Here is a 22,023-nt window from a genome sequence, read left to right as displayed (position 1 = left end):
AAATATTTAACCCCTATTAATACAGTTTAAATTGTTATTTTTTTTATCAATGGAAAAAAGATGAAATTGTTATTAATATACCTAGACAACCTATCGCACTTTTTCCAAGTGCAAGTAATAACTGTTAACCACGTTTCAAGTCTGATAGGTATTAGTGACCTATAATCATGATCTACAATCCTATCAGTAGCAAGGCATATGTATACAAAAAAATATATATCTAACTAATTTCTTGGACTAATTTTTTTGTATGCTTAGGAAACAGATACGTATTCGGGGAACATAATCATGATGGTTGAAAAGAAATTGACTTTATAACGAAATAAAGTTATTTCGGCGACTTATTTAATTCCCACTTAAACCTGCTCGCAATTATCGCTTACTTTGAATTTAAGAACTCGATTATGAACTTGAAAACGGTTCCCCCATGATTAACAATTTCTAAATTATGAATATACATATGTAGTTACCCAGCTATATATGTCTGACTAATTTAACGATAACTAAAAGTGCAACTCTTTGGTTAATTCTTATACTCAATATACTTGCCAGATTGTGATTATCGCTTGACTGGAACCCCAAGAATCCGCTGAAAAACTTTAAGTTCCAACGTGACTCAGAAAATCGTCGTCTTCGTCAGCGTTGGCAGGGGATGACATAATAATTTGGGAGAGGGTCACCCATTCCCAAATCCTGCTGCCCACTCCACCCCAAACAGGATATGGTGGGAATCGAGCGGCGACTGTCATAAACATTTTTCGCCAAGAACATGTCAAATAAAATCTACATACAAAGTGCCCTCCATGGCCACTTGTGGAAGTGTGTGGGCAGCGTTTTAATTAGAGCGTGGAATGGAGTTGCCCAAGACGGCCTTACGCATTCGAGGGAAGCGACAAGGACGCACTACTCCAGACACCCACACTCAAGCACCCAAAATGCCACCCTTAATGATAACCATTCGTCTCGAATCGCGCACAATTAGGCACCATCAATAATAGATGACCCGGCGGGGTCATTTAGATAGAATTGCCGATAGCCGGCACCCCAAACTTGTCAACGAACCACCTGTCTCGCCCGTGGAACCACGCCCCCTTGTAACACCACCTCCCATTGGGAAATCCCTAGACAAAACAACAGGCCAGAGACCACAACATCGACAAAATTGTCCGAAATCGAAATCGACATGGACTCGAATCCTTGTTGTGGCCACAAAGTTTTTCTATATTTCCCGAACTTAAAGCCCAGTCCGTGTTCATTCCCATGTTCATGTCCCTGTCAGTTGAAGTTTCTTTGACCCACAAATCCTCACTCCCAACTTTCGTTAGTTTAGTTGGTTAGTTTCCTTTGTTTGCCATCAACTCGTGTAGCATTTCGGAATTGTTGAATTGCGTGATTTCGCGGTTGCTTCTAATTGAATTTCAAAAGTGCAATCAATCGGCTTGGACAGCTTAAACGGACCAGGAATGCACTAATGTCGTAAATAAACCAAAAATAATTGTGGTTAAACAAAGGAGGGAATTTGAACTTATCTGATTGGTAGGCAAAGGGATGACATTACTGACTTGATTGTGATGGAAATAAAACAAGCGAACGAAGCAAAGATTCTTTTAAATTAAAAGTGTAAATTAAAAATCTAAATCTAATATAGAAATAATGTGAGTTAAGATATATTTACTCAGTATGCGATTTTAAAAATTTGTAAATTGATTATCTAACTATTGTAGTTTATTAAAAAGACAGTTTTCCATTGAGATCCCCTTGATATGTAAGGCCATATTTTAGTATAAAAGCCTTGCCTTTTAAGTACTACAAATTTAAATTTAAATCGTATTTTAAAAATATTAAATAAAATTGTTAAATACCCTTTTTTTAAAGGAAAAACTAAAATTTTCAGCTAACCGTGCCTGGTTATTACTTATTTTCTTTTTTAATAAGGTTTAAACAATTTTTTAACAAATTTAAGAATTTATAAAATCGAATTTAAGCATATTTCCACATAAACCTCCCTTATCATCATGAATAATTCAAATGTGGCGCTGCAAAAGCTCTTCTACAGGGTGTTTCGGGTACCACCAAAAGCTGTTTTCCTCGAACCATAATTCAGCCAAAACCATGGGGTAATGATAACCATGAAATTCACACCCCTTCAAAGGGTTACCACCCCCTAATCACGCATGTGATTCTTAAAACGCACAATGCGTGTAATATAACCAAATCCTAAAATGCCAGTTATTAAGGCTACACATGCTAATGAGATGCTCTTTCGTATAATACATAGCCACAAAATGAACCCCTTTTGGCACATGTGTGACTTCTTTAATCAGAGGAAGTGGTCTTGTTCGAAATTACAATTCAAATCCATTAAAAAGCATACGGCGCCAACTTTTTAATTAAGGAGGATGATCAAACACAGCATGGCATTAAAAGGATACCTCAGTCAACCGTGTAATCCCCCCTTTTATGGCTGTCCCTGCAGGATAACTGCTTGGCAGAGGATTACAAATCGAACTTAATCCCCTCCCTTTTAGCGCTGATTAATTACAACACAACAGCGAGTTGACTTAATTGGAATTGTAAGCTTATTTTTTAAATGTTTAATGTTTATTCACGTTACGCTCTCTAGCTCATTTAAAAAACCCATATCTTCTGCACAACAGAAGCGCAGTGACTTTCCCAGATGAACCAACGAACCCACTCGCGACATTCGTTACGAGAACCCGCTCTTAGACATTCAGGTAGTTGTCGGGGAATTCGAAGGTAACGTCACGGCCAGTCAGCTTCTTGTAGACCGAGGTGAAGGTGTCAACCTGGTAGAAGAAACAAAATGCAATAGATTAGTTTTCAGATTTGGGTATAAGTTTTTTAGGTGTACAGCTGCCGTGACCTCCACTGCAGCAGGAAAACTACAGCGAAGATGGCGTACGGAAAGCTGGATTAATCTGCCGCCGATATAGGAAGTCCCAAGCCACCAGAACAAAACAGTGCTTGGGAGGCAAAAAGGCGGTATAGAAAGTGTATCGTGTATTGGTTTTTGAGTTTATATATAAGAATGTTGCATACATTTAGTAACGATGTAGTCCTGGCTAAATTGGACGCACCATTATGGAGTGATTAGTTGCTTTGGTTTGCGTTCTGTTTGACAATCACTGGTTTATAGAAAACAACCAGCAAATAACACAAGAACGTAACTATATAGTTATAATTTCTGAAATTTATATTTTTAAGAAAATGTGGCAAGCATTTAGTAATGCAGCAGCCCTGGTTAATGACGGCTCAACATTGTGGAGTGATTTAGCTGCCTTTGCTTACTATGCGTTCTGTTTGACAATCGCTGGTTTATAAAAAAAACAACCAGCAAATAACACAAGAACGGTGAAAATATTCATTTTAAAGATTTCAAAACTGTAGCGAACAGTTAGTAATGAAGTGGTCCTGGTTAAAATGGACCCATCATTATGGAGTGATTAGTTTTCTGGGTTTATTATGCGTTCTGTTTGACAATCACTGGTTTATAAAAAAACACCCAGCAAATAACACAAGAACGTTGAAAAGACCTTTATATAAAACAGATTTATGCTTGTGGCATACATTTAGTAATGCTCAATTCCTGGCTTAAGTAGAATAAACATTATGGAGTGATTAGCTGCCTTTGGTCTACGTTTAGTTTGACAATCACTGGGTTTGGTTATAACAACCAGCAAATAACACAAAAACGGTATTAACAAAATCTTACTTGTATAGACAATTGTAAACCCTATAAATTCCTTTATAAATGTTATTTCAATAACCTCCATCAAAATATGTTTCAGTTGTGGCATACATTTAGTAATGCTGAAGCCCTGGATAGTCGGCTCAACATTATGGAGTGATTAGTTGCCTGATTTATATGCGTTCTGTTTGACAATCACTGGTTTTGGTTAAAATCAACCAGCAAATAACACAAGAACGGTTGAATGTGACCAAAATGTGGCCAATATTTGGAGATGCAGGACTGCAAAGGCTTCTTAATGCCTGCAATAACGAGTTATTGGCCCTAACTAATCTGCGTCCCCTGGCGAAGATTACCCTCCATGGCAGAGGAGGGCAAATATCGAGGGAACAACCTAACCAACACGATGCACTCTTCCGTATTCCAATTACTTGAGTCAAGAACTCACTTTGTGTTCGATGGTGGTCTGCTGGTTCTTGTCCAGGTGCACCTTGACCAACTGGGAGCCATCCAGCTTGACGCGGATGCGCTTGCCCACAATCTCAGCGGGGAAGACCAGATCCTCCAAGATGGCGTCATAGACGGCCGTCAGGGTGCGAGAGCGCGGGCGCTTCTGCTTGAGGGGATTGCGGGCCTTGCGCGTTGGCTTGGGCAGGATCTTGCGCTCGCCAATCACAACGACGTGCTTTCCAGAGAACTTCTTCTCCAGCTCGCGAACCAGGATGATCTGAATCTTCTGGAACACCTTCTGCTGTGGAATGGGCACGTAGATGATGACGGCCTGCGGGTAAGAGGGAGGGAAACGTGTGAGTTAATGGGTAAATGCCAGCTATGCAAACATACCTTCTTGCTGCCGAACTCAATCTCGCGAGCACGGGTAATGTGCAGGTCCCGCAGGTAGGGCTTCAGGTCGCTGTTGGCCTCGAGTTCCACCAGGGCCTGGGCGATGGACTTCTCAAAGTCATCGGGATCTGCGCCGCCGGGCTTGATAATCTTGGAGCCGATAGCCATCTGCAAGGGCACCAACGCAGGTCAGTACAGGGTACAAACACAATTCAACACGAAAACCGCTTTCGCACAACGCAGCCGCCGCCAACAAATCGCCGGCAATCGGCCTTATTCCGCCAGCATCTCGCCGGGCCGCAATTAATATCTCCATTGTTATTCATTACTTTAACTTTCTGACTTATTATTTAGCAGCACTGCGCTGTGTTTATCGCGGTTTTCGTCCATTTTTCGGCGTCGCTTAAAGAAAAAGTACCACCTTTGTCGACTATTTTGACAGGAAAGGAAGTCGCTGAAAGTGACAGCCCCGAGCTGTCAAAATATCGATTGCGCTATCGATAAGAGCAGGACTATCGATTGGTTTTTAGCAATGCGATAGGAAAGAACGGGGGAAAAGGAAGAAAGTTTTTCTCAAAATTAAACAGAAAATATTTACATAAATTACAGCCAAAATTTCATCTTTCTAAGTTACTTTCAATTTTGCAGTGGCAATAAATTCAGCTCGTCGAGTCTCTAGAAACTGTCAAAACATCGATACACTATCGTATCGATAGTTTTAGTGCCATCAATAGCTTATCGATTATTGATAAAAGATGGTAAAGAAACTTGATAAAGGTTGATTACTTGAACAAAAAAAGGTGCAAAACTTTGCTATAAACATTTATAGTATTTTCTGATTTATTTTGTACTTCTTAGTGACTAAATAAATCAATTTAAACAAATTAATTTAAAATAAGTGTATTAAAATTCAACAAGTAAATGTATTATTCTTTAAACTATTTTTATTTTACTGGTAATTTGTTGATAAATCTATGGTAAACTCGTGTAGATCCCCTTATAAATATAATCCATCTTGGAGCTCTCGGAATATGATTCCCTGCCACAATCTGATTTAGAGCCGGTGTACTTTTTTAAGAGTAAAATCCCCTTTGAAACCTTATCGGCAGCGCTTTCGGTTGTCTGTCTTTTCACCTATAAAAGCTGTTGTCTCTCTGGACTTAATCATCAGTCACTCAACAGGCACTCAGCAGCTTCAGCTAATTTTGCTATTTTTTAACTGAACAATAAATTAAATAAAACCACCATGAACTTCTACAAGATCTTCGTTTTCGTCGCCCTCATCCTGGCCATTACTGTGGGACAGTCGGAGGCTGGCTGGCTGAAGAAGATTGGCAAGAAAATTGTAAGTTTAATATTTAAAATATTTTAAGAATTATAATTAATATGATTTTCCTTATAGGAACGCGTTGGCCAGCACACTCGGGATGCCACAATCCAGGGTCTGGGAATCGCTCAGCAGGCTGCTAATGTTGCCGCCACTGCCAGAGGCTGAATTCAAGCACTGATCATCCGACTACAACTACCTATATTTAAAACCTTATTTATTTTATTTAAACATAAATTAATAAAACGTATGAAAATGTAATTTGCTATTATTTTTCTATTATTTAAAAGGCTTAACTCAAGTGGGAATTTGGGAATTTTCAATCAAAAGTCTCAAAGAAATTTGTTTAGTTACTTTGTTTAGCCCAAGAATATAAAATAAACAAGTACACAAAATAAGTATTTTAAAATCTACAATCTTTAATTTAAAAAACCCTTGAACCAAAACCAAACTGTACAAGTTGGGTACGGAAATCTTTTTTCAAGAAGCCAATATTTTATTTTGTAATCTGATTACTTTAACCAATATAATTTGTTTCTTTTATAAATATTATTTTGATCTTGCAAACAGAATATCCTTGCAAAGGCCAGAGGTGCAAAAAAGGATTTAAATGATCCAAAACTAATGAAAATATGCTTATGCAGGCTAATATGACTAAAATTTGTCCATGAATGTGTTTACGTTAATTAAAACAAATAATTAAATTACGTATTATTTTCTTTAAAATTGAACATACATATTATAGGGGAGAGTGGGGATAGGTGAACCACGGGGATAGATTTCTATATACAGCAGACCCTTACGTCGAATTGTTCAGACATAATAATGTTAATAAAAAAAAGTGGTTCACCTATCCCCACTCTCCCCTACATTTTGGAAACTATATTTTGACCACTAAAAAATAGTTTATTTCGAAACTAAATCATATACAATTTTAGTTTTATAAAATATATCTTCGCTTAGTTTAGACAATTGTCTTGAATTTAATGTTCACACTATTTAGTTTACTTATATTTAACTATTTATTCATTTTTTTTCGCTTAGTTTTAACTCAGAAAGTTATACTAGAATAATTTTAAGATACGATTTAAAATTGATTCTAACCCATAAAATAAAGCTACTTTATACAGCTCAGTCTTGTCAATAAATAAATTATAAAATATAATAAATTAATAAGAAAACCCCCAAAGTCTGAAAATGGTCACAGTTGTAAAAACTGATACCAAGCAGATTTGTTTCCTCTCGTGTACTTTTTCTGTGCAAAAATCCCCGTTTGTGCCTTATCTCTACGCTGTCTACAGGTTGTCTGTTTGCCTATAAAAGCCTGAGCCCTTTCTATCTCAATCATCAGTCGTTCAGTTCCCACTGCAACAGAAATATCAAAAGCATCAGCTTAAGCCTATTTCCCAGGAAAAAAAAACAAGAAATCTCACCATGAACTTCAAACAGATCTTCGTTCTCGTCGCCCTTATTATGGCCATCTGCTTGGGACAGTCCGAGGCTGGTTGGCTGAAGAAGATTGGCAAGAAAATTGTAAGTTCCTTAAAATCCTGAATTTTATTACTGGAAATAACGAATACTTTCCCTATAGGAACGTGTTGGCCAGCACACTCGGGATGCCACCATCCAAGGTCTGGGAATCGCTCAACAGGCAGCTAATGTTGCCGCCACAACCAGAGGCTAAAAATGATCCTGAATATATTTATAACTATTTTTAAGAAAACTTATTTATTTTAATTTGATAAATGCATTGAACCTGGTTAATAAAAAAACACTTAAATGAACATAATATATTTGCTTTTTTAAATTATTTGTTTTATGAACTTAAATATAATATTTATTGTATTATATTAACAAGAAAGAAAGCTAACTTTGGCCAGCCAAAGTTTGTATACCCTTTTAGGTAACAATTAAAATATATCATAACTAAGCCAAAAATGCATTAATTTCGATTCGGAAAGCAGTTTTGTGTTAGTTTTTATTAATTTAAAAAAACTGCATACCAAATTTAAAATTTTAAGAAATCAACATTTTTGGGCATTTTTGCTAATTTTAATGATGTAACCCCTTATAAAATTTTGCAAAAATGGCCAAAAAATCGATTTCTTCCGGACATGTCTAGAAAGATTCCCCTGTTGATGCTGATTAAGAATATATATGGTTTATGGGGTCGGAAATGATTCCTTGACTTAGAAAAATATTATTTTGTATTATAAAATCTGATTTTTTATATTAAAAAACTTCTTGATTTTTTTTAAATTAAAAATATCATAACTCGGCCAAAAGAGCATTAATTTTAAATCGGAAAACTGTTCTGTGCAAGATTTTCTACAGTTAATAAGTTTGCATACTTCATTTAAAAATTTTGAAAATTCAATTTATTATCAAAATCAAAAATTTTAATGATGTAACCCCTTATAAAATTTTGCAAAAATGGCAAAAAAATTGATTTCGTCCTGACATATCTCGAAAGATTCCCCTGTTGATGCTGATCAAGAATATATATACTTTATAGGGTCGGAAACGTCTCCTTCACTGCGTTGCAAACTTCTGACTGAAATTATAATACCCTGCAAGGGTATAAAAATGGGGATAACCATTAACATTCATAAAGTTATCACAAGCTCAAATTTAATTCTTAGCATGTTTTAGGGGTTAATTAAGTCGTTATAATTTAACATTTCAACATAGTTATATATATATTCATACAATGTCGACTTTTAAACAAAATTCTTAAATATTAAACATTGTTTTGTATGGTAGCTACTAAATTCCTTCTCTAAGTTCAAGACATTAACAACAAAATAGGTCGACTTCTCAGAAAATTGAGAGTGTTTCCCCTTAATCAAAAGAATATAAACCCCCTAAATCTTGATATGGATTTATTTAGTGTGATTCCTAATGAATTGGGCTCCTCTCGTGTTCTTTTTTAGGGAAAAATCCCCGATCATTTCTTATCTGCCTTTGCCTTTCGAGCTATGTTTCAGTTCAGCTATAAAAGCTGTAGCTCCTTACTATTCCAGCATCAGTCGTTCAGTACTCACTGCACAGCAATATCAAAAGGATCACTTCGAAACTCCTTCAAAACCAGGATTAATCCAGCTATATCATCATGAACTTCAATCAGATCTTCGTTTTTGTCGCCCTCATTATGGCCATCTGCTTGGGACAGTCTGAGGCTGGTTGGCTGAAGAAGATTGGGAAGAAACTGGTAAGTTTTTCCTTACAAAATATTTTGTATTTAAACTAATAGACATCCTTCTCCTCAGGAACGCGTTGGCCAGCACACTCGGGATGCCACTATCCAGGGTCTGGGAATCGCTCAACAGGCCGCCAATGTTGCAGCTACTGCCAGAGGATAATTTATGAATATACAATTTATACAATTAACTTATTTATTTTATTTAAATAACTTATTATTTAACTGTCAAAAATAAAAATGTATTTTAACTGAAAACATTTTAATGAAGTTAAATTATTAAATTAATCAAAATATTCTACTAAAGGGTATACAATCCTTGTTTACCAAAACGGTTTATCCAAAAGCAATACAAAAATTAGGTAAATTGTTTGATATCTAAAACATTCTTCTTTAAAATACATTTGAAATTTATTAGGAAAATTAAAAAATTTAGGAAATCCCTAGAAATATGAAAAGAAATAAGAAACTGTTTCTTATTTTATGTTTATTAAAATCATTCAACTTTTAATATAACAAAGTTGCGAATGTTTAAAAGTAAAAGGCTCTTCGCTCAGAACTATCAACCTTTTGTGCTTTTTTATTTTAATAAAATGACCAACTAAATACTATTTATTTTATTTTTATTGTATTTAAGCGAAAGTAAGTTGAGAATATAATATAAACAAGCGTTGAAAATTTTAATATTTGGCTTTGATATGCTCTTGTCTCAGTCATTGTTTCGATTTTAAGAGAAATTAAAATTGATATATATATATTTTTTTTAATTTTGTAATGAAGTTGTAGACTTAATTGGGAAATATTATTTATTTAAATATTAAGATTTTCAAATTTCCTTTAAAGAAAACCAAAAATTTATAATTTCTACTAACTAAATAATAATTTTTTCAAACATTTATGTCTTGTATCTCCAAAACATTAAAAAAAAAATATTAAAACAAAGATGTACAGAAATATTTTTGCTTGTTTTATTTGCTTAAATTTTTTGATTTTATAAAAATGAAATAACTAGGGCAGTCTGATCAGGTGCTGGAGCCCTATAATGTTCGACTTTTCGACTTTAAACGCGGGCTGTGGCTGCCACATTAGCAACTTCCTTCTGGCCACCTGAGAGGACCTGGGTTTTGATATTCAAAATGCTTTCGGGAATGAGATCCTATAGAGAAAATCATATTAATTATAATTCTTAAAATATTTTAAATAATATACTTACAAATGTCTCGCCAATCTTACCAAACAAACCAGCCTCGGACTGTCCCAAGCTGATGGCCAGGATGAGGGCGACAAATACAAAGATCATGTTAAAGTTCATGGTGAGATGGAATTGGTTTTGTTTTTTTTTTCTGGATTTTAAATGAAAGCTGATGCTGTTGCAGTAAGAACTGAACGACTGATGCTCGAAGCTCAAAGGGATTAAGCTTATATAGGAAGCCAGCAGGAAGAGATACTGAGATGCTGCAAGGTTGGAGATTTTTTTTTTTTATTTGCTGGGACTAAAGTTCAGCAGATAGAGTTGGAAGAGTCATAGATAGGATGCTGGTACTTGGTGTTTCCAAAGTAATTAAAGAATTCAATGTCTTACGATGTAAGTCACTCAAAATTATAATAAAATATTTGCAATATTTTGGAATAATATCAATATATTCGGATCTAGATATAAGTCGTAATACGAATGCAAGTTTTTAAGATTATAAAGCTCTGACTTTATATTTTTTACATGGTTCTATATAAATATAATAAATATTAAATAAAACAAAGTAATAAATAAAAGAACAAACTACTTTTTTCACATATATATCTTTAAAATTTTTAGAAATATGTAAATTATTTTGACCAAACGTTTTTCATGAGTACTTCTCCTGTTGAGCATTCCTCAACTTAATCAATAAAAGTCAAGATGCCAATTCTTTCTCCACCCTTCGTTGGCTTATCAACAACACTCAAGGATTCTGTCTGGATGGTTTTTCTATATAATTCAGTTTATTATTAGTTCGGTTATCAGCAGCTTAAGTATCACACAACAAAGGCTATACACAAGGGTCAACAACTTGCACTTTTTTTTAATAAAGGAATAAACCACAAATTGTATTGTAAACTTTTACATTATTAAAATCTTTGTCGGGATTATACTGGGAATTCGCAGATTTGAAAATATAATATCCTTAACTATTAAAATAAAGGGGAAAATTGATTACAAATACAAATTCATATTTAGCAAAGCTCTTTAGTTAAGTTGTTCTCTTAAGTCTTTGCTAACAAAAACAATATTTTATTTTATTAAGCTAGCATATAATAATTGAAAGTAAACCCAAAATCTTTAAAATTATAGAACATAGCAACCAAGAACTTTGCAATTTCCTGAACTCAAGAAATCCCCTTTGTCAACATGGCTTTGACATTACCATAAAGTAAACCACATTTGTCTATAATCTCCTGATTCAAACATAATTAATTTAAATAGTTTTTGGGTGCGCAACAAAGCAAAGAACAAAAAAAAATACCCCTTAACCCATAAAAAGTCCGGGAAATAACGCCAAACATTCGAGCGGCAAGCGAAATGAATTAATCAGCAAACACGTTTGACTCGGCTTCCCCCATAAAAAAACAGAAAAGCAAAAACAAAAAGCAAAACACAACAAATGCGAATTACTCAATGGGTTGAACGATCCGTAGAATTGAGCTTCCGATCTACTGACACATACGCAATACCTCGAACTAGACTTAATTAATGACTTGGAGAAATGTTAGTCAACAGCTGGCAACTATCAATGGACTGTCTTCGTTAAGAAAAGTCCCTTGGGTGATCTTTGCTTAATTAGGACTTGTAATACTTGTAATAAAAAATATACAACTATAACGATAAGATAAGTTTTACTACAACTTAGTTTTATGAATGGAATTTCTCTCGTGTGAATTTTGTTTCTGTAAACAAAAAAAGCACAGAACTGAGTGATCCCAGTGATCCCACAGAAATGGGAACCCGCACTCAAGTCATATAGATCCGATGACGCTTTGTCATTATGATTCAAGTGATCGATCAAGCTTGAGGGCTGAGCGGAAGGCAAACCTGATTCTTTCTTCTGGCTATTTATTTGCTGTATATACATATTTTTTTATATATGTAGCAGTTTCTTTATCAGCAGCTCTCTCGTTTATCAATTTGTGAATCCCAGGGAAAAAGTTCCCCCATCTGCTGATTACTTCCCTATCTGCAGGGCAAGGCAAGGCCAAGATGCTCAAACATTGAGCGCTCAGGCATTGTCTCCAGGTGGTCTTGGCTTTGGGTAATCAATCAGAGGCGGGAATTTAGGTTTCAGGGAAAGCCTGTTTACTGGATTAGTCATATTCTGCTGGGGTTTTACCTTTAAAGGGTAGTAAAAATATATGAAATATATTTTATATTTTACAAACTATAAACTAGACTATAGACAGGCTTTTTTAATACCCCCAAATACCCATCTAAAATTTGTAAAATAAAAGTTAACCTATCCCTGAAACCTAAGATAATTTATAGCTCTCCCTGATAGAGTACAAGCTTCCTGCTCCCTCTACTTTTTGTAGTTGAGTAGTTGAGCATCTTTCCAGTACCAGTTGCGGCATTTACTGACTTACTCACGCTCCTGTGGGCTCTATCAACTTAATACCCAAGGATGAGCTCAAGAACGGGTATGAGAATGAGTCTAAAGCTGAGGATGTGGTCTCGTCCTGGCTGTTATGACGCAGGACTCGCTCCCTCCTGGTTTTTGTGTGTCTCCGGCTGCCACTTGTAGCTGTCACTCAGCGGTTAATTCGAGCGATTTTATTTACATTTTGCAAGGGCAACAGAACCGGAAAGGAGCAACAACGAGGCAAAGTCAGGGCCCCAAGATGAATAAAGCGTTTTTACTTGTTAAGGAAATTAGTGGCATATCCTGACAAGGCGCATATCATCCTCGGTGCTTTCTAGTCTCTATTTACCCGACTCCTGCACCCCCAAAAAATATATGTGTTTTCTGTCTCCCTGCTGATTTAATTCATTTGTTGTCTTTGCTGCGAGTCTATTGTCTGCCCCTCTTCTTGTTGGTTTTTTATGGTTGAAATTAAAGTTACATTTATGTGGTGGTGGTTGTATATTATTATGTGTCGATGCCCGAGGCCATCCATCCCCCTCTTAAAGGATCAAGTACAGTTGCGGCAGTGGTTTAATCTGGTTTTTACAGTTTATAAGTTTATAGTTTTAATGGTTATTTAAAATTAATGAAACGGAAGGTTAGTTTGAAATTTAGTTCATTATGTATTTAAGATTGGTTTTATTGAAAAAATAGCTTAAACTTGTAATAAAAATTAGTCAGGAGTTGAGAAAGCTGCTTTACTCTGGCACTTTGACTTGAATGATATTTTTTAAATTTTGAAATTTTAGTAATAATTTTAACTAATATTTTTCAAGTAATAACATTTTCCTATTTCAACCTTTCTAACTTTTCTCAATCCATAATTTGATGTCTATTAAATCTATATATTTATTGGCAGCTGCTCAAACAGATAACCGAAGAAAGTCTTCTTTATTATTTAGCTGGGGATCCACTTTTTATATTTTCCATTATGTAGGCAAGAAAAATCCCCTTCGTATCATCAGGCATTGTCTTTGCTATAAAAGCGCTGTCTCTTCCAAGTCCAGTCATCAGTCGCTTTCTGTTCCCACAGCCAACAGCCATATCCACAGCTTTAGTGCTTCCAATAATTCAGGAATAATATCCATCATGAACTTCAACAAGATCTTCGTTTTTGTGGCCCTCATCCTGGCCATTAGCTTGGGCCAGTCGGAGGCAGGTTGGCTTAAGAAGCTTGGCAAGAGGATTGTAAGTTGAAATTTTTTTAATAAAATATATTTGATTACTTAAACTTACCACCGTTTTATAATTTCAGGAACGCATTGGACAGCACACTCGTGATGCCACCATCCAAGCCCTGGGAATTGCTCAACAGGCCGCCAATGTGGCAGCCACTGCCAGAGGTTGAGGATGAAATATCCTTGAGAGAACTCTCCTAGGATAACCTGCTTAATTATAAACACTTATTTATTTGCAATCACATAGAAATAAACCATGTTAGAATTTACAACCCCGTAATTTACATATGTGTCTTCTATTTTTTTATTGGGCTTGATTACACTTTCCCAGGGTGGATGTTGCATTATGGGTTTTCCCACAGTTTTCCCGGGCTGGCGGCAAGTGTAAGGGCTCCCCTGGGCCATAGACCTTGTGCTCTACGGGTCCACCTCTTGTTGGTGGTCATTTCAGGGGCACAAAACGCGTTTAAATGTCAAAACACTTGTGAGAATGAACCTTTTCTGGGGCGGAAGTTGAAGTTGAAATGGGTCTTTGCCCTTGGCCCATGTGTGCTGTGTGTGTGTTGTGTTTTGTGTGTTCGGCTGGTAATTTGCTTTGATTTACTTACATGAGCGGAGGTCGCGACACGTGACCGCAGAGTTTACATTAAATTATCGGAGCTCCTTGTGAAAATGATTATACAAGTTTTCGCGAAAAGAAAACATAGAGAGTGGGGGTAATGAGATTGAAATATTCTCGGAGGATCAAACTACTTGAAAATTAGAGTTTTTGAAAGTATTTTTTGTAATTTAAATTAAAGATTTATTGATATACATTCTGATGTGAATTTTATAAGATTTTATTCGTTAGTTTTCTTCCTATTTCAAGGCTTTTAAATTTTCTTTGAAATTCGATTTTAAAAAACCGCATCCAAATCAAATTTAAAGACACTTCCGTTGTCGCCCTTTGGCTGAGGCCTAATTACATGGCATCTCCATCGGATTAGGCCAACTCGCCTGGGAAATCGACAGCTTGGGCCGCCAATCGAGGAACTCGACGCCTCCGGCTGAAAAGCGCTAAAAGCCAGAGCACATGGTCTGAATTATTGACAGATTAGAATGGCATCATCCTTCGTTCTGCCGCCAGTCAATCATTATCATTCGAAAATCCAACTCAGGGCGGAGTAGGAGGAGATTGTGACGCGGAAGCCACCTTGGCAGCTGCCAAATGATTTGAATAACAATAAAGATCAGCTTTTGTCTGTCGGCTGTATTTTGTAATTTATGCATTGATTTCCTCTCGCAGTAATAATCATTTTGAAATTACATAAAAAGGAGACTGGCTTTTACCGCCCGCCCGTTGCGCGGAGATTGTAAAATTTGAAAATTTCATAAGCACAAATCCCGGAAAAATCATGCGTAAGCCCCTCGAACAGCACTCGAGAATCTGTTGGTAAAAATTGTAATGTGCGTCGCAGCTTCTAATAGGGGAATATATACTATATGACTGGCACCCTGCTAGGCTTCCCCCTCTTGAAATCCCACTCCTCCTCCTCTCTCCTCTTCAGAAATCGTTTACAAGCCATTGAGAAGCCGCCGATGTATCAATAATATTTGCTAAGCGAGTTCAAAGGTGGTGAAAGTTGTTTTAAAAAATATTACACGCAGATGGGCCACTCGAGTGCAAAGAATAATGTTTGACTTAATTTCTTTTATGGCTCAATATAACCATTATTTGCACTACTAACAGCATAATCAGCAAATTTAAATTCAATTCGCCTTCGAGGGGAGTTTAAAGTTGGGCGGGGGGAAAAAGGGGCGTTGCCAGGCGAGTGTCAAATGCAGTCAACCATTTTCTCAGTCCTATTTGAAAAGTAAATTGTGGTTTCACTTTCTGCTTGAGGATGGTTTTACTGCCTTTTCTCTGTGCGACAATTTATCATATTTAAAATGTCATAATCTGTGTGTGGGGGGTATTTTTTTATAGTAATGTCAGGGAGCGTAAGAAATGAAAATGTACTTAATTTTGAGTGCAAGATATGATAGGGAAGGTTGAGTGTCAAGTTTAAAATATTTCTAAGAAAATATTATATTTATATCAAAGGAAAATAGATTTAAAAAATAATTTTTAAAGACTTTAAGAATGTAACTAATTTAAGACGAACTTTCTTGGAATTTTACAAGGAAAATAACTGAAAGTTGAACTGTCATTATAGTTAAAAAGTGCTTTAAATGTTTAAATGTACCTCTTATAAATTTAAGAATAGTACAATAAAAACTATTCTTACAAAAATAAAGAACTTATATCAGATTTACTAAGAAAAAATTGTCCTTGCGCCTCAAAGTATGCAAAGCCTTTATGCCTTAAAGGCCGTGTATGTCATGGTAGTTTGATTTTTTAATTTTTCTTTATAAATATAATATTAAATATTGTGAAAATGTAAATCAAGTTCAAAATACTTTAAGCTAAAAAGAAAAATAAATAAATACATTGATTTCACAGCTTGTTAGTTCACTTTCTCATCATCATCAACTCGGCAATGCAATCAGAGTGAAGGTCCTCTATCGAGACAGTCGCTTTGATTCCATTTCCAGTACTCAGACGGCATTCTAAACGCGTTATAAATCACACAGATAGACAGAAACGAGACACACATGAGCACACACCAGCATCCATATTGGATGGTTTTCTATTTTTTATTTGGTTTTGTGGAGCAAAGCGAAACAAGAGCAGCTCTTGCCGGGGCGAGAACAATGCAAAACAATTCAATTTATGAAATATTTTCCCCCAAACTCCCTTTTTGCACTCGTTGTCTATGCCGCAAATAAATACGAGAGAGAGAATATAGAGTTTGCCGGGAAAATGTGATGTCGGGAATTACATCTCATACGCAATTTGGGAATCCCTTGCCCTTGGACAAGATTTATTGCCAGCTTGACGATTAACAAAGGTGGACCCTGGAACTGGCTCGGGATGTGACCCCCTCTTTGGATGTGTGTGTGTGTCACCCTTAACCCCTCACCCCTTTCGAACAATTTAATAAACAGGCTAACAACAATGGCAGCGCTTTTGGGTGCCTTTTTGAGGACAAAAACGAAATGAAATTGTTTGTCCCAACGACGACATCTCTCATGTAGGCATTTTTTATTGTGTTGTGCATCCTGAGTCCTTGCCATTGAACCGAGGTCCTGTCAGCGCATAACTTTTCCCGGGGCAATAAAATCTATTCAATTGTTGCCAGCTTCCAGGCGACTGAGTGCCAATGAGATCCTTTCCGATCAGATCGCGTGAGGATAGATAGGACACAGCAGTGCCAGGAATTCCACTTAGGAATATGAATATGAATGAAATCAATGGATGGTTGAAGTTGAATTTAAGGAAAGGAGGTGTTGCCTCCACAATGAAATGCGTCACAACTGGCTGACCTTATGGACTCACGGGGTTTTTTATTAAAAATATTATTAGGAATTTTTTAGAGGAAAAAATTTGAAGGATAAAAGTTGAAAGTGGAAATCTATACTTTTTCAACATTTTAAACAACTTTTTTTCATGAAAACTGCTTCAGTTTTTATACAACTTTTCCCCTTTTTGGAATGTTAACTCATATAATTTTAATTTACAATCGTAGTTAATGAGCAGAATGTCTCTAAAAATCTGAAAGCTTACAGCTATAAATTACAAACTACTTTTACAAGCTGAATGGTAATAAATATCAGTTAAAGGGTTGTAAAAGGATTTATGGGAAAAAGCTAAATAAAAGGGCAAACATAATAATTTCAACTGAGTAACTACATTAACAGAGTCAAGAAAAAATAAATCTGTAATAAAATATCTATTTATAAAATGTTGATTATATTTTAGTTATTTATTTCCTATGCTCTAACTTCTTAAGAACATTTCTAACCACAATATTTAGAACAAATTTCCTCTGAAACAATTTTCATTAATTAATTCCCGCCAAGATAATAAACGAACAATCCAATTAAAACTGGCTTCGCACGCAAAATCTTTTGACTTTCAATTAATAACAATTTGACGCCTCAGCAGCTCCTTCTTCCAGCAGCCAGGACCTCCTTCCAAATCCCATGGCCTCAATGCGGAGATAAAAGATAAAAGAAATGAAGGCGCTCGGCCCGAAAGGGACATTTCCGTCTGACAGGCACACGTCAGATTCTGGCGAGGCGTAAATTAATCTCGATTCCTGGCAGCGGAGTGGCGAAAAAATTATTAATGAGACGCATGTGTGAGTGGGAAAATTTCTTAATAAAAAAAAACGAAGGAAAATGGTTGCAAACGCAACAGGGCGAGCGACCCTCATTAACGGGAAATTAGTTTTGCTCTGATTTCTGTCATCTCGCAGGATGTGGATTTTCTGGGTTTTCCCTTCTAACAATGGAGGATATTTTTCTTTTTTTCGGCCAGGATTAAATGCGGAAATGAGGCAAACACCAGGTTCTGCCGGTCGGACGCTCGGTCGGTGACACTTTGGCGATTAGCGCAAATCAAAGAAAAGAAAAAGCGATTTCTAGGTGTCGCAATTGCAGGAAATTAGTCGGCCAAAAACAGGGACAACGAACCAACGGTCGTCCAGGACGAACAATAGATCTGGAGGATTAAGTTCTGGACGAATTTCATTTGAATTAATTTGCGGCACTCAAGTGGCACACATAAATCCTCTTCCCTTCGGCCGAGCATTATGTAAATGTGAACTCTTGTCCTGTTCTGGTCCTGTGTTGAGTCCTTTGCTGGTCTGGTTATAGTTGAGAGGGCACTGGGGGAAAAAGGAATGATTTAGATTCTAGATAAAGGTAACTTAACACTATTAAAAAAGCATTATACAAAAATAAAGCTTTAGCTTTTAAAAATATTTGAATTTTGCTTAAAAAAATAATATATTAGTATTTTATATAAATTTCTCTCAGTGCCTCCAGAGGGCGAGTGTATTGTTTGGCCACCTTTTGAGTGCACTTAATTATGCGTGAATCTTGCAGTGAATTTTCTCCAAATTTTCCCAACATTTCTGCCTCATTTTACACCAAATTTGCTGCGATTATTCTCCACTCTTTATGCTGCTGTCAGAGCCAGGTACAGTCTTACCCTAGGTACAGTCGTGCCCGCTCCGAATGGACCCCAATTATTCGATGACTCCTGCTCTATATATAGAGTTTCATTCGCATTTTTCAATTACCTACCAATCTAGGTCTCAGTTTACGCTTTCTTTGCCCATCATCTGCCCATCCACTTCACATTGTTTGTCCTGCCTGTTGTTTGCTTTATTGATATGTTGTCGTTGCCGTCCTCTGGGGAAAATGTCCTGGCAGGACTTGGTTTCGTTTTTGGTTTTTCATCTCGGGAACAGCTTCCCCAATAATTTGTTTAATGGCAGCGTAAAAAATTAGACCATATTGAATGTCAATTGTTTGATTTTTTGATTAAGGTTCGGTTTCCCATCTTTGGTCTGTTTGCTCTCAGCATTGATTAAATATTGAAAGAGTAAAGTAGCGTAACTTGAGGCCCGGACTTACCCTCTGAAAGCGGAGAGCTCTCACAAATCGACTTTATAATACATATATTTTTTAATAACAATTTCGGAAGTCGGCTAAGGTGGGCAGCTGTGGCGGCTTTGCGTCATCCAGTGGCATCATTAATCAAAACTCTTTTTTTTTACTTTTTTTCACGGGCCAAAGGACATTAGCATAACGAGGCAGAAGGGGAAAAAGGGAGAAAGAAAGCAAAGTCGTGTCAATTTACGCGCCAGTTCCAAAATGGACAAAGAAAAGCCAAAGAAAACACTTTGCACAGGGCTTAAAAATTGCAAACGGATATGGAAAGTCCCCCAGGTTTTCGTCAGTCAGTCGCACATGTGCCCTGGTTCCCAGCCCAACTATTTAGCGGGAAAAAACATCATTAATTTTTACAATCGCTGAGTCTAAATTTTGATGCTGATGCTGATGACATCAACGCCCAAATCATTTCTGTCACGCCAGGACACTTTCTCACCCATCCACCGCATCCTCCCCGCCATTGTTGTTGCCGCGACATTTGCAATTTTTATAAATTCGCAAAAGGAAGTTGACTGGAACATATGTCGAGCAGGGGATTCCCCGAAGTCGGTAAGTGTCTTGAAGAGCCTGTTACTTTTGACGTGTTGCTGATTGGCGCCAATGGCAGTTTATGGAGGGTATATATAACAGTGATGGCATTTGGGGATAGGAAAATATATATGAAATTACAAAAAGAATCTAGCTACGATTTTTATAAAATGAATGAATCCCAAAATAACACATAAACTTAAATAAACGAACGCAATAAGGAATAAATAAGTCTTAAAATGAATATATTAACCATCAAAATGAATAAATGAACTCCAAAATAAACAAATAAAAAGTTGTTTTAATTACAATTAAACTTAAAATGAACGAATGAACGTTAATTTTAAAGATGAGTCTAGCATTGAACTCATGAATAACAAAATAAAATTTTAAAATTAATAAATTAATACCAAAATGAAGAAATCAACCATCAAGATGAATGGATGAACCCCAAAATGAACAATCTTACCCACCAAATTATAAACCTATTAAAAAATGAAATTACTAATTAAAAATATATTATTTTTTATATTTTAAAGCTTTATAAAACATTTCTAGATAATAAATTCATAAATCCATCTACAGTTAAAAGAAAAATCCATTTAAAAATAGCTTTAAAACCGCCAACTCACACAACCCTGACAAAAGTAAAACTTCCTTCTGGCTTCTCCTTTCGCATTCGCTCTAAATGAATGCAAATTTTTATTTAAACATTTCGCTAAATGGCAACGAGCTGTCAATATGTTTGTCCGTATCTTCATTGTGTCATGAGAAGTTCGTGAACTGAGGGCGAGACTCTGGAAGACGAAGGGGACGGAAGTTGGTCGTGAGTGCTAGTGACAGCTTGAAAAATGGCAAGTTAAGGCAAATCAGATTTGCACTTTGTGTTAACACACTGATTCGCATCGAATGAGTTGGAGAATCTCTTCCTGCTTCTCAAAGGCACAACTGTACTCGTTCAAGAACTCATGAATACGTTGATTAAACGGGGACAGGCAATACCCTAAATGACCAGCAGCAAATGTCCTGCGAACCCTTTTAAATTGAAAACTTCCAAACAGGACCTAACGAGCGTAAAATGCGTTTTGAAGTTTGCCAGCATCATCATCATCATCATCATTGTCCCCATGACAACCTTCAACCCTTGCGCGCCTCCTTGTTTTTCCAAAAGCGTGTTAGCCAATTAACAGACCGTTGACCACTTGACCAGCCGGAGAAAGTATTATCCCCTGTCACACCATCCCCGGGCTGTCTAATTGAAAGTCATTGTGTGTGTGTGTGTTGAACATTGAATTTAAAGTCGCATTTGTCGCATGAGCTTGCAACCTCAAACAGCTCAGAACAGAACAGGTTGGCCAGCTGTCCAGGATGGCCACCAGCTCGCTGGCAACTGTCAAATTTGACAAATGACTGGTCAAGCGGGTCGCGGCATTGGGCTGGTCCTGTCCAATTGTCCCGCATGAGTGGGCAATTTCAGATGCTGTTTTTTTTATCTGGTCATGTGGTCATTGCACACAAGTTAAACAGTTGTACAACTACACCCCATTTTTAAAAAGGATCAAGCTTTTGGACAGGACTCAGGCCTCTCACTATCGAAATACAATTTAAAACGTTTCAGAAAGCCTTCAAGCCTAGTCTTAATTTATTTAAAAATCTATTATTTTTTAACACACATTTTATATATTTAAAAAAATATTTTAAAATGTTTAAACATTTTTTGAAGATACTTTTTAAATCCATTTTCAGTTAGTAAATATTTCATTTCATATAAATACATTTTTCGAAAAAGAAAATCTCTGCTTATTATTTTCCATATCGCGGAGTGTGTCAGGCCTGTCACAACCTTATCATTACCGCCTTTATCTAACCTAATAACTGAGTGAAATTGAAACAGCTTAACCCTTATAAACAAGTCACAGCTGTCAGAGCCTTAACCCCCTCAAAAGCCTCACCCCTTTTTGCTCCCGCGATAAATCAACGCGTCAAATGGGAAAACGAGAAAGATTCCCTGTGAAAAATTACGAAATATGAACGCGGATGCAAAG

At 36.4% G+C, this 22,023-nt stretch overlaps 6 protein-coding genes and 5 non-coding genes across 11 annotated transcripts; 4 read left to right on the top strand and 7 right to left on the bottom strand.

The window, feature by feature from the left end:
- Positions 1–2,579: 2,579 nt before the first annotated feature.
- On the bottom strand, positions 2,580–5,123 carry RpS7 (ribosomal protein S7). The gene is made up of 4 exons (XM_017182675.3): positions 4,974–5,123; positions 4,553–4,720; positions 4,158–4,490; positions 2,580–2,807 (listed from the first exon to the last, which is right to left on the bottom strand). Exons 2-4 carry the CDS (start codon positions 4,718–4,720, stop codon positions 2,724–2,726), a joined length of 585 nt encoding a protein of 194 aa, XP_017038164.1. The 5' UTR covers positions 4,974–5,123; the 3' UTR covers positions 2,580–2,723.
- Positions 3,048–3,186, bottom strand: LOC121501945 (small nucleolar RNA psi18S-1377). The gene has a single exon (XR_005990749.1). It is a non-coding gene; the product is annotated as a small nucleolar RNA psi18S-1377 (small nucleolar RNA).
- Positions 3,227–3,373, bottom strand: LOC121501941 (small nucleolar RNA psi18S-1377). Its single transcript, XR_005990745.1, has one exon. It is a non-coding gene; the product is annotated as a small nucleolar RNA psi18S-1377 (small nucleolar RNA).
- LOC121501942 (small nucleolar RNA psi18S-1377) lies at positions 3,401–3,545 on the bottom strand. Its single transcript, XR_005990746.1, has one exon. It is a non-coding gene; the product is annotated as a small nucleolar RNA psi18S-1377 (small nucleolar RNA).
- LOC121501946 (small nucleolar RNA psi18S-1377) lies at positions 3,576–3,716 on the bottom strand. Its single transcript, XR_005990750.1, has one exon. It is a non-coding gene; the product is annotated as a small nucleolar RNA psi18S-1377 (small nucleolar RNA).
- On the bottom strand, positions 3,808–3,949 carry LOC121501943 (small nucleolar RNA psi18S-1377). Its single transcript, XR_005990747.1, has one exon. It is a non-coding gene; the product is annotated as a small nucleolar RNA psi18S-1377 (small nucleolar RNA).
- Positions 5,124–5,721: 598 nt separating the features above from the next.
- LOC108085846 (cecropin-A1) lies at positions 5,722–6,140 on the top strand. The gene is made up of 2 exons (XM_017182604.3): positions 5,722–5,897; positions 5,955–6,140. Exons 1-2 carry the CDS (start codon positions 5,799–5,801, stop codon positions 6,045–6,047), a joined length of 192 nt encoding a protein of 63 aa, XP_017038093.1. The 5' UTR covers positions 5,722–5,798; the 3' UTR covers positions 6,048–6,140.
- Positions 6,141–7,236: 1,096 nt separating this feature from the next.
- LOC108085848 (cecropin-A2-like) lies at positions 7,237–7,668 on the top strand. The gene is made up of 2 exons (XM_017182605.3): positions 7,237–7,412; positions 7,471–7,668. Exons 1-2 carry the CDS (start codon positions 7,314–7,316, stop codon positions 7,561–7,563), a joined length of 192 nt encoding a protein of 63 aa, XP_017038094.1. The 5' UTR covers positions 7,237–7,313; the 3' UTR covers positions 7,564–7,668.
- A 1,251-nt stretch (positions 7,669–8,919) lies between these two features.
- On the top strand, positions 8,920–9,336 carry LOC108085845 (cecropin-A2-like). The gene is made up of 2 exons (XM_017182603.2): positions 8,920–9,090; positions 9,149–9,336. The coding sequence occupies exons 1-2, from the start codon at positions 8,992–8,994 to the stop codon at positions 9,239–9,241; spliced, it is 192 nt and encodes a 63-aa protein (XP_017038092.1). The 5' UTR covers positions 8,920–8,991; the 3' UTR covers positions 9,242–9,336.
- A 688-nt stretch (positions 9,337–10,024) lies between these two features.
- LOC108085865 (cecropin-B-like) lies at positions 10,025–10,461 on the bottom strand. The gene is made up of 2 exons (XM_017182623.3): positions 10,292–10,461; positions 10,025–10,234 (listed from the first exon to the last, which is right to left on the bottom strand). The coding sequence occupies exons 1-2, from the start codon at positions 10,388–10,390 to the stop codon at positions 10,139–10,141; spliced, it is 195 nt and encodes a 64-aa protein (XP_017038112.1). The 5' UTR covers positions 10,391–10,461; the 3' UTR covers positions 10,025–10,138.
- A 3,294-nt stretch (positions 10,462–13,755) lies between these two features.
- LOC108085849 (cecropin-C) lies at positions 13,756–14,186 on the top strand. Its single transcript, XM_017182606.3, has 2 exons — positions 13,756–13,916; positions 13,984–14,186. The coding sequence occupies exons 1-2, from the start codon at positions 13,818–13,820 to the stop codon at positions 14,074–14,076; spliced, it is 192 nt and encodes a 63-aa protein (XP_017038095.1). The 5' UTR covers positions 13,756–13,817; the 3' UTR covers positions 14,077–14,186.
- Positions 14,187–22,023: the final 7,837 nt, after the last annotated feature.

The sequence above is a fragment of the Drosophila kikkawai genome, chromosome 3R (genome assembly GCF_030179895.1).
Source record: "Drosophila kikkawai strain 14028-0561.14 chromosome 3R, DkikHiC1v2, whole genome shotgun sequence".
NCBI classification, from domain to species: domain Eukaryota; kingdom Metazoa; phylum Arthropoda; class Insecta; order Diptera; family Drosophilidae; genus Drosophila; species Drosophila kikkawai.
This window is presented reverse-complemented; position numbering and strand designations above follow the sequence as displayed.

Bases quoted from the DNA above. Each gene is read 5' to 3' on its own strand.
- LOC108085848 (XM_017182605.3), top strand. From the start codon at position 7,314: ATGAACTTCAAACAGATCTTCGTTCTCGTCGCCCTTATTATGGCCATC. The intron at 7,413-7,470 runs GTAAGTTCCTTA...CTTTCCCTATAG, and splicing joins AGAAGATTGGCAAGAAAATT to GAACGTGTTGGCCAGCACAC.
- LOC108085846 (XM_017182604.3), top strand. From the start codon at position 5,799: ATGAACTTCTACAAGATCTTCGTTTTCGTCGCCCTCATCCTGGCCATT. The intron at 5,898-5,954 runs GTAAGTTTAATA...TTTTCCTTATAG, and splicing joins AGAAGATTGGCAAGAAAATT to GAACGCGTTGGCCAGCACAC.
- LOC108085849 (XM_017182606.3), top strand. From the start codon at position 13,818: ATGAACTTCAACAAGATCTTCGTTTTTGTGGCCCTCATCCTGGCCATT. The intron at 13,917-13,983 runs GTAAGTTGAAAT...TTATAATTTCAG, and splicing joins AGAAGCTTGGCAAGAGGATT to GAACGCATTGGACAGCACAC.
- LOC108085865 (XM_017182623.3), bottom strand. From the start codon at position 10,390: ATGAACTTTAACATGATCTTTGTATTTGTCGCCCTCATCCTGGCCATC. The intron at 10,235-10,291 runs GTAAGTATATTA...TTTTCTCTATAG, and splicing joins GTAAGATTGGCGAGACATTT to GATCTCATTCCCGAAAGCAT.
- LOC108085845 (XM_017182603.2), top strand. From the start codon at position 8,992: ATGAACTTCAATCAGATCTTCGTTTTTGTCGCCCTCATTATGGCCATC. The intron at 9,091-9,148 runs GTAAGTTTTTCC...CCTTCTCCTCAG, and splicing joins AGAAGATTGGGAAGAAACTG to GAACGCGTTGGCCAGCACAC.
- RpS7 (XM_017182675.3), bottom strand. From the start codon at position 4,720: ATGGCTATCGGCTCCAAGATTATCAAGCCCGGCGGCGCAGATCCCGAT. The intron at 4,491-4,552 runs GTATGTTTGCAT...TCTTACCCGCAG, and splicing joins TTGAGTTCGGCAGCAAGAAG to GCCGTCATCATCTACGTGCC. The intron at 2,808-4,157 runs GTGAGTTCTTGA...TTCTTCTACCAG, and splicing joins AGACCACCATCGAACACAAA to GTTGACACCTTCACCTCGGT.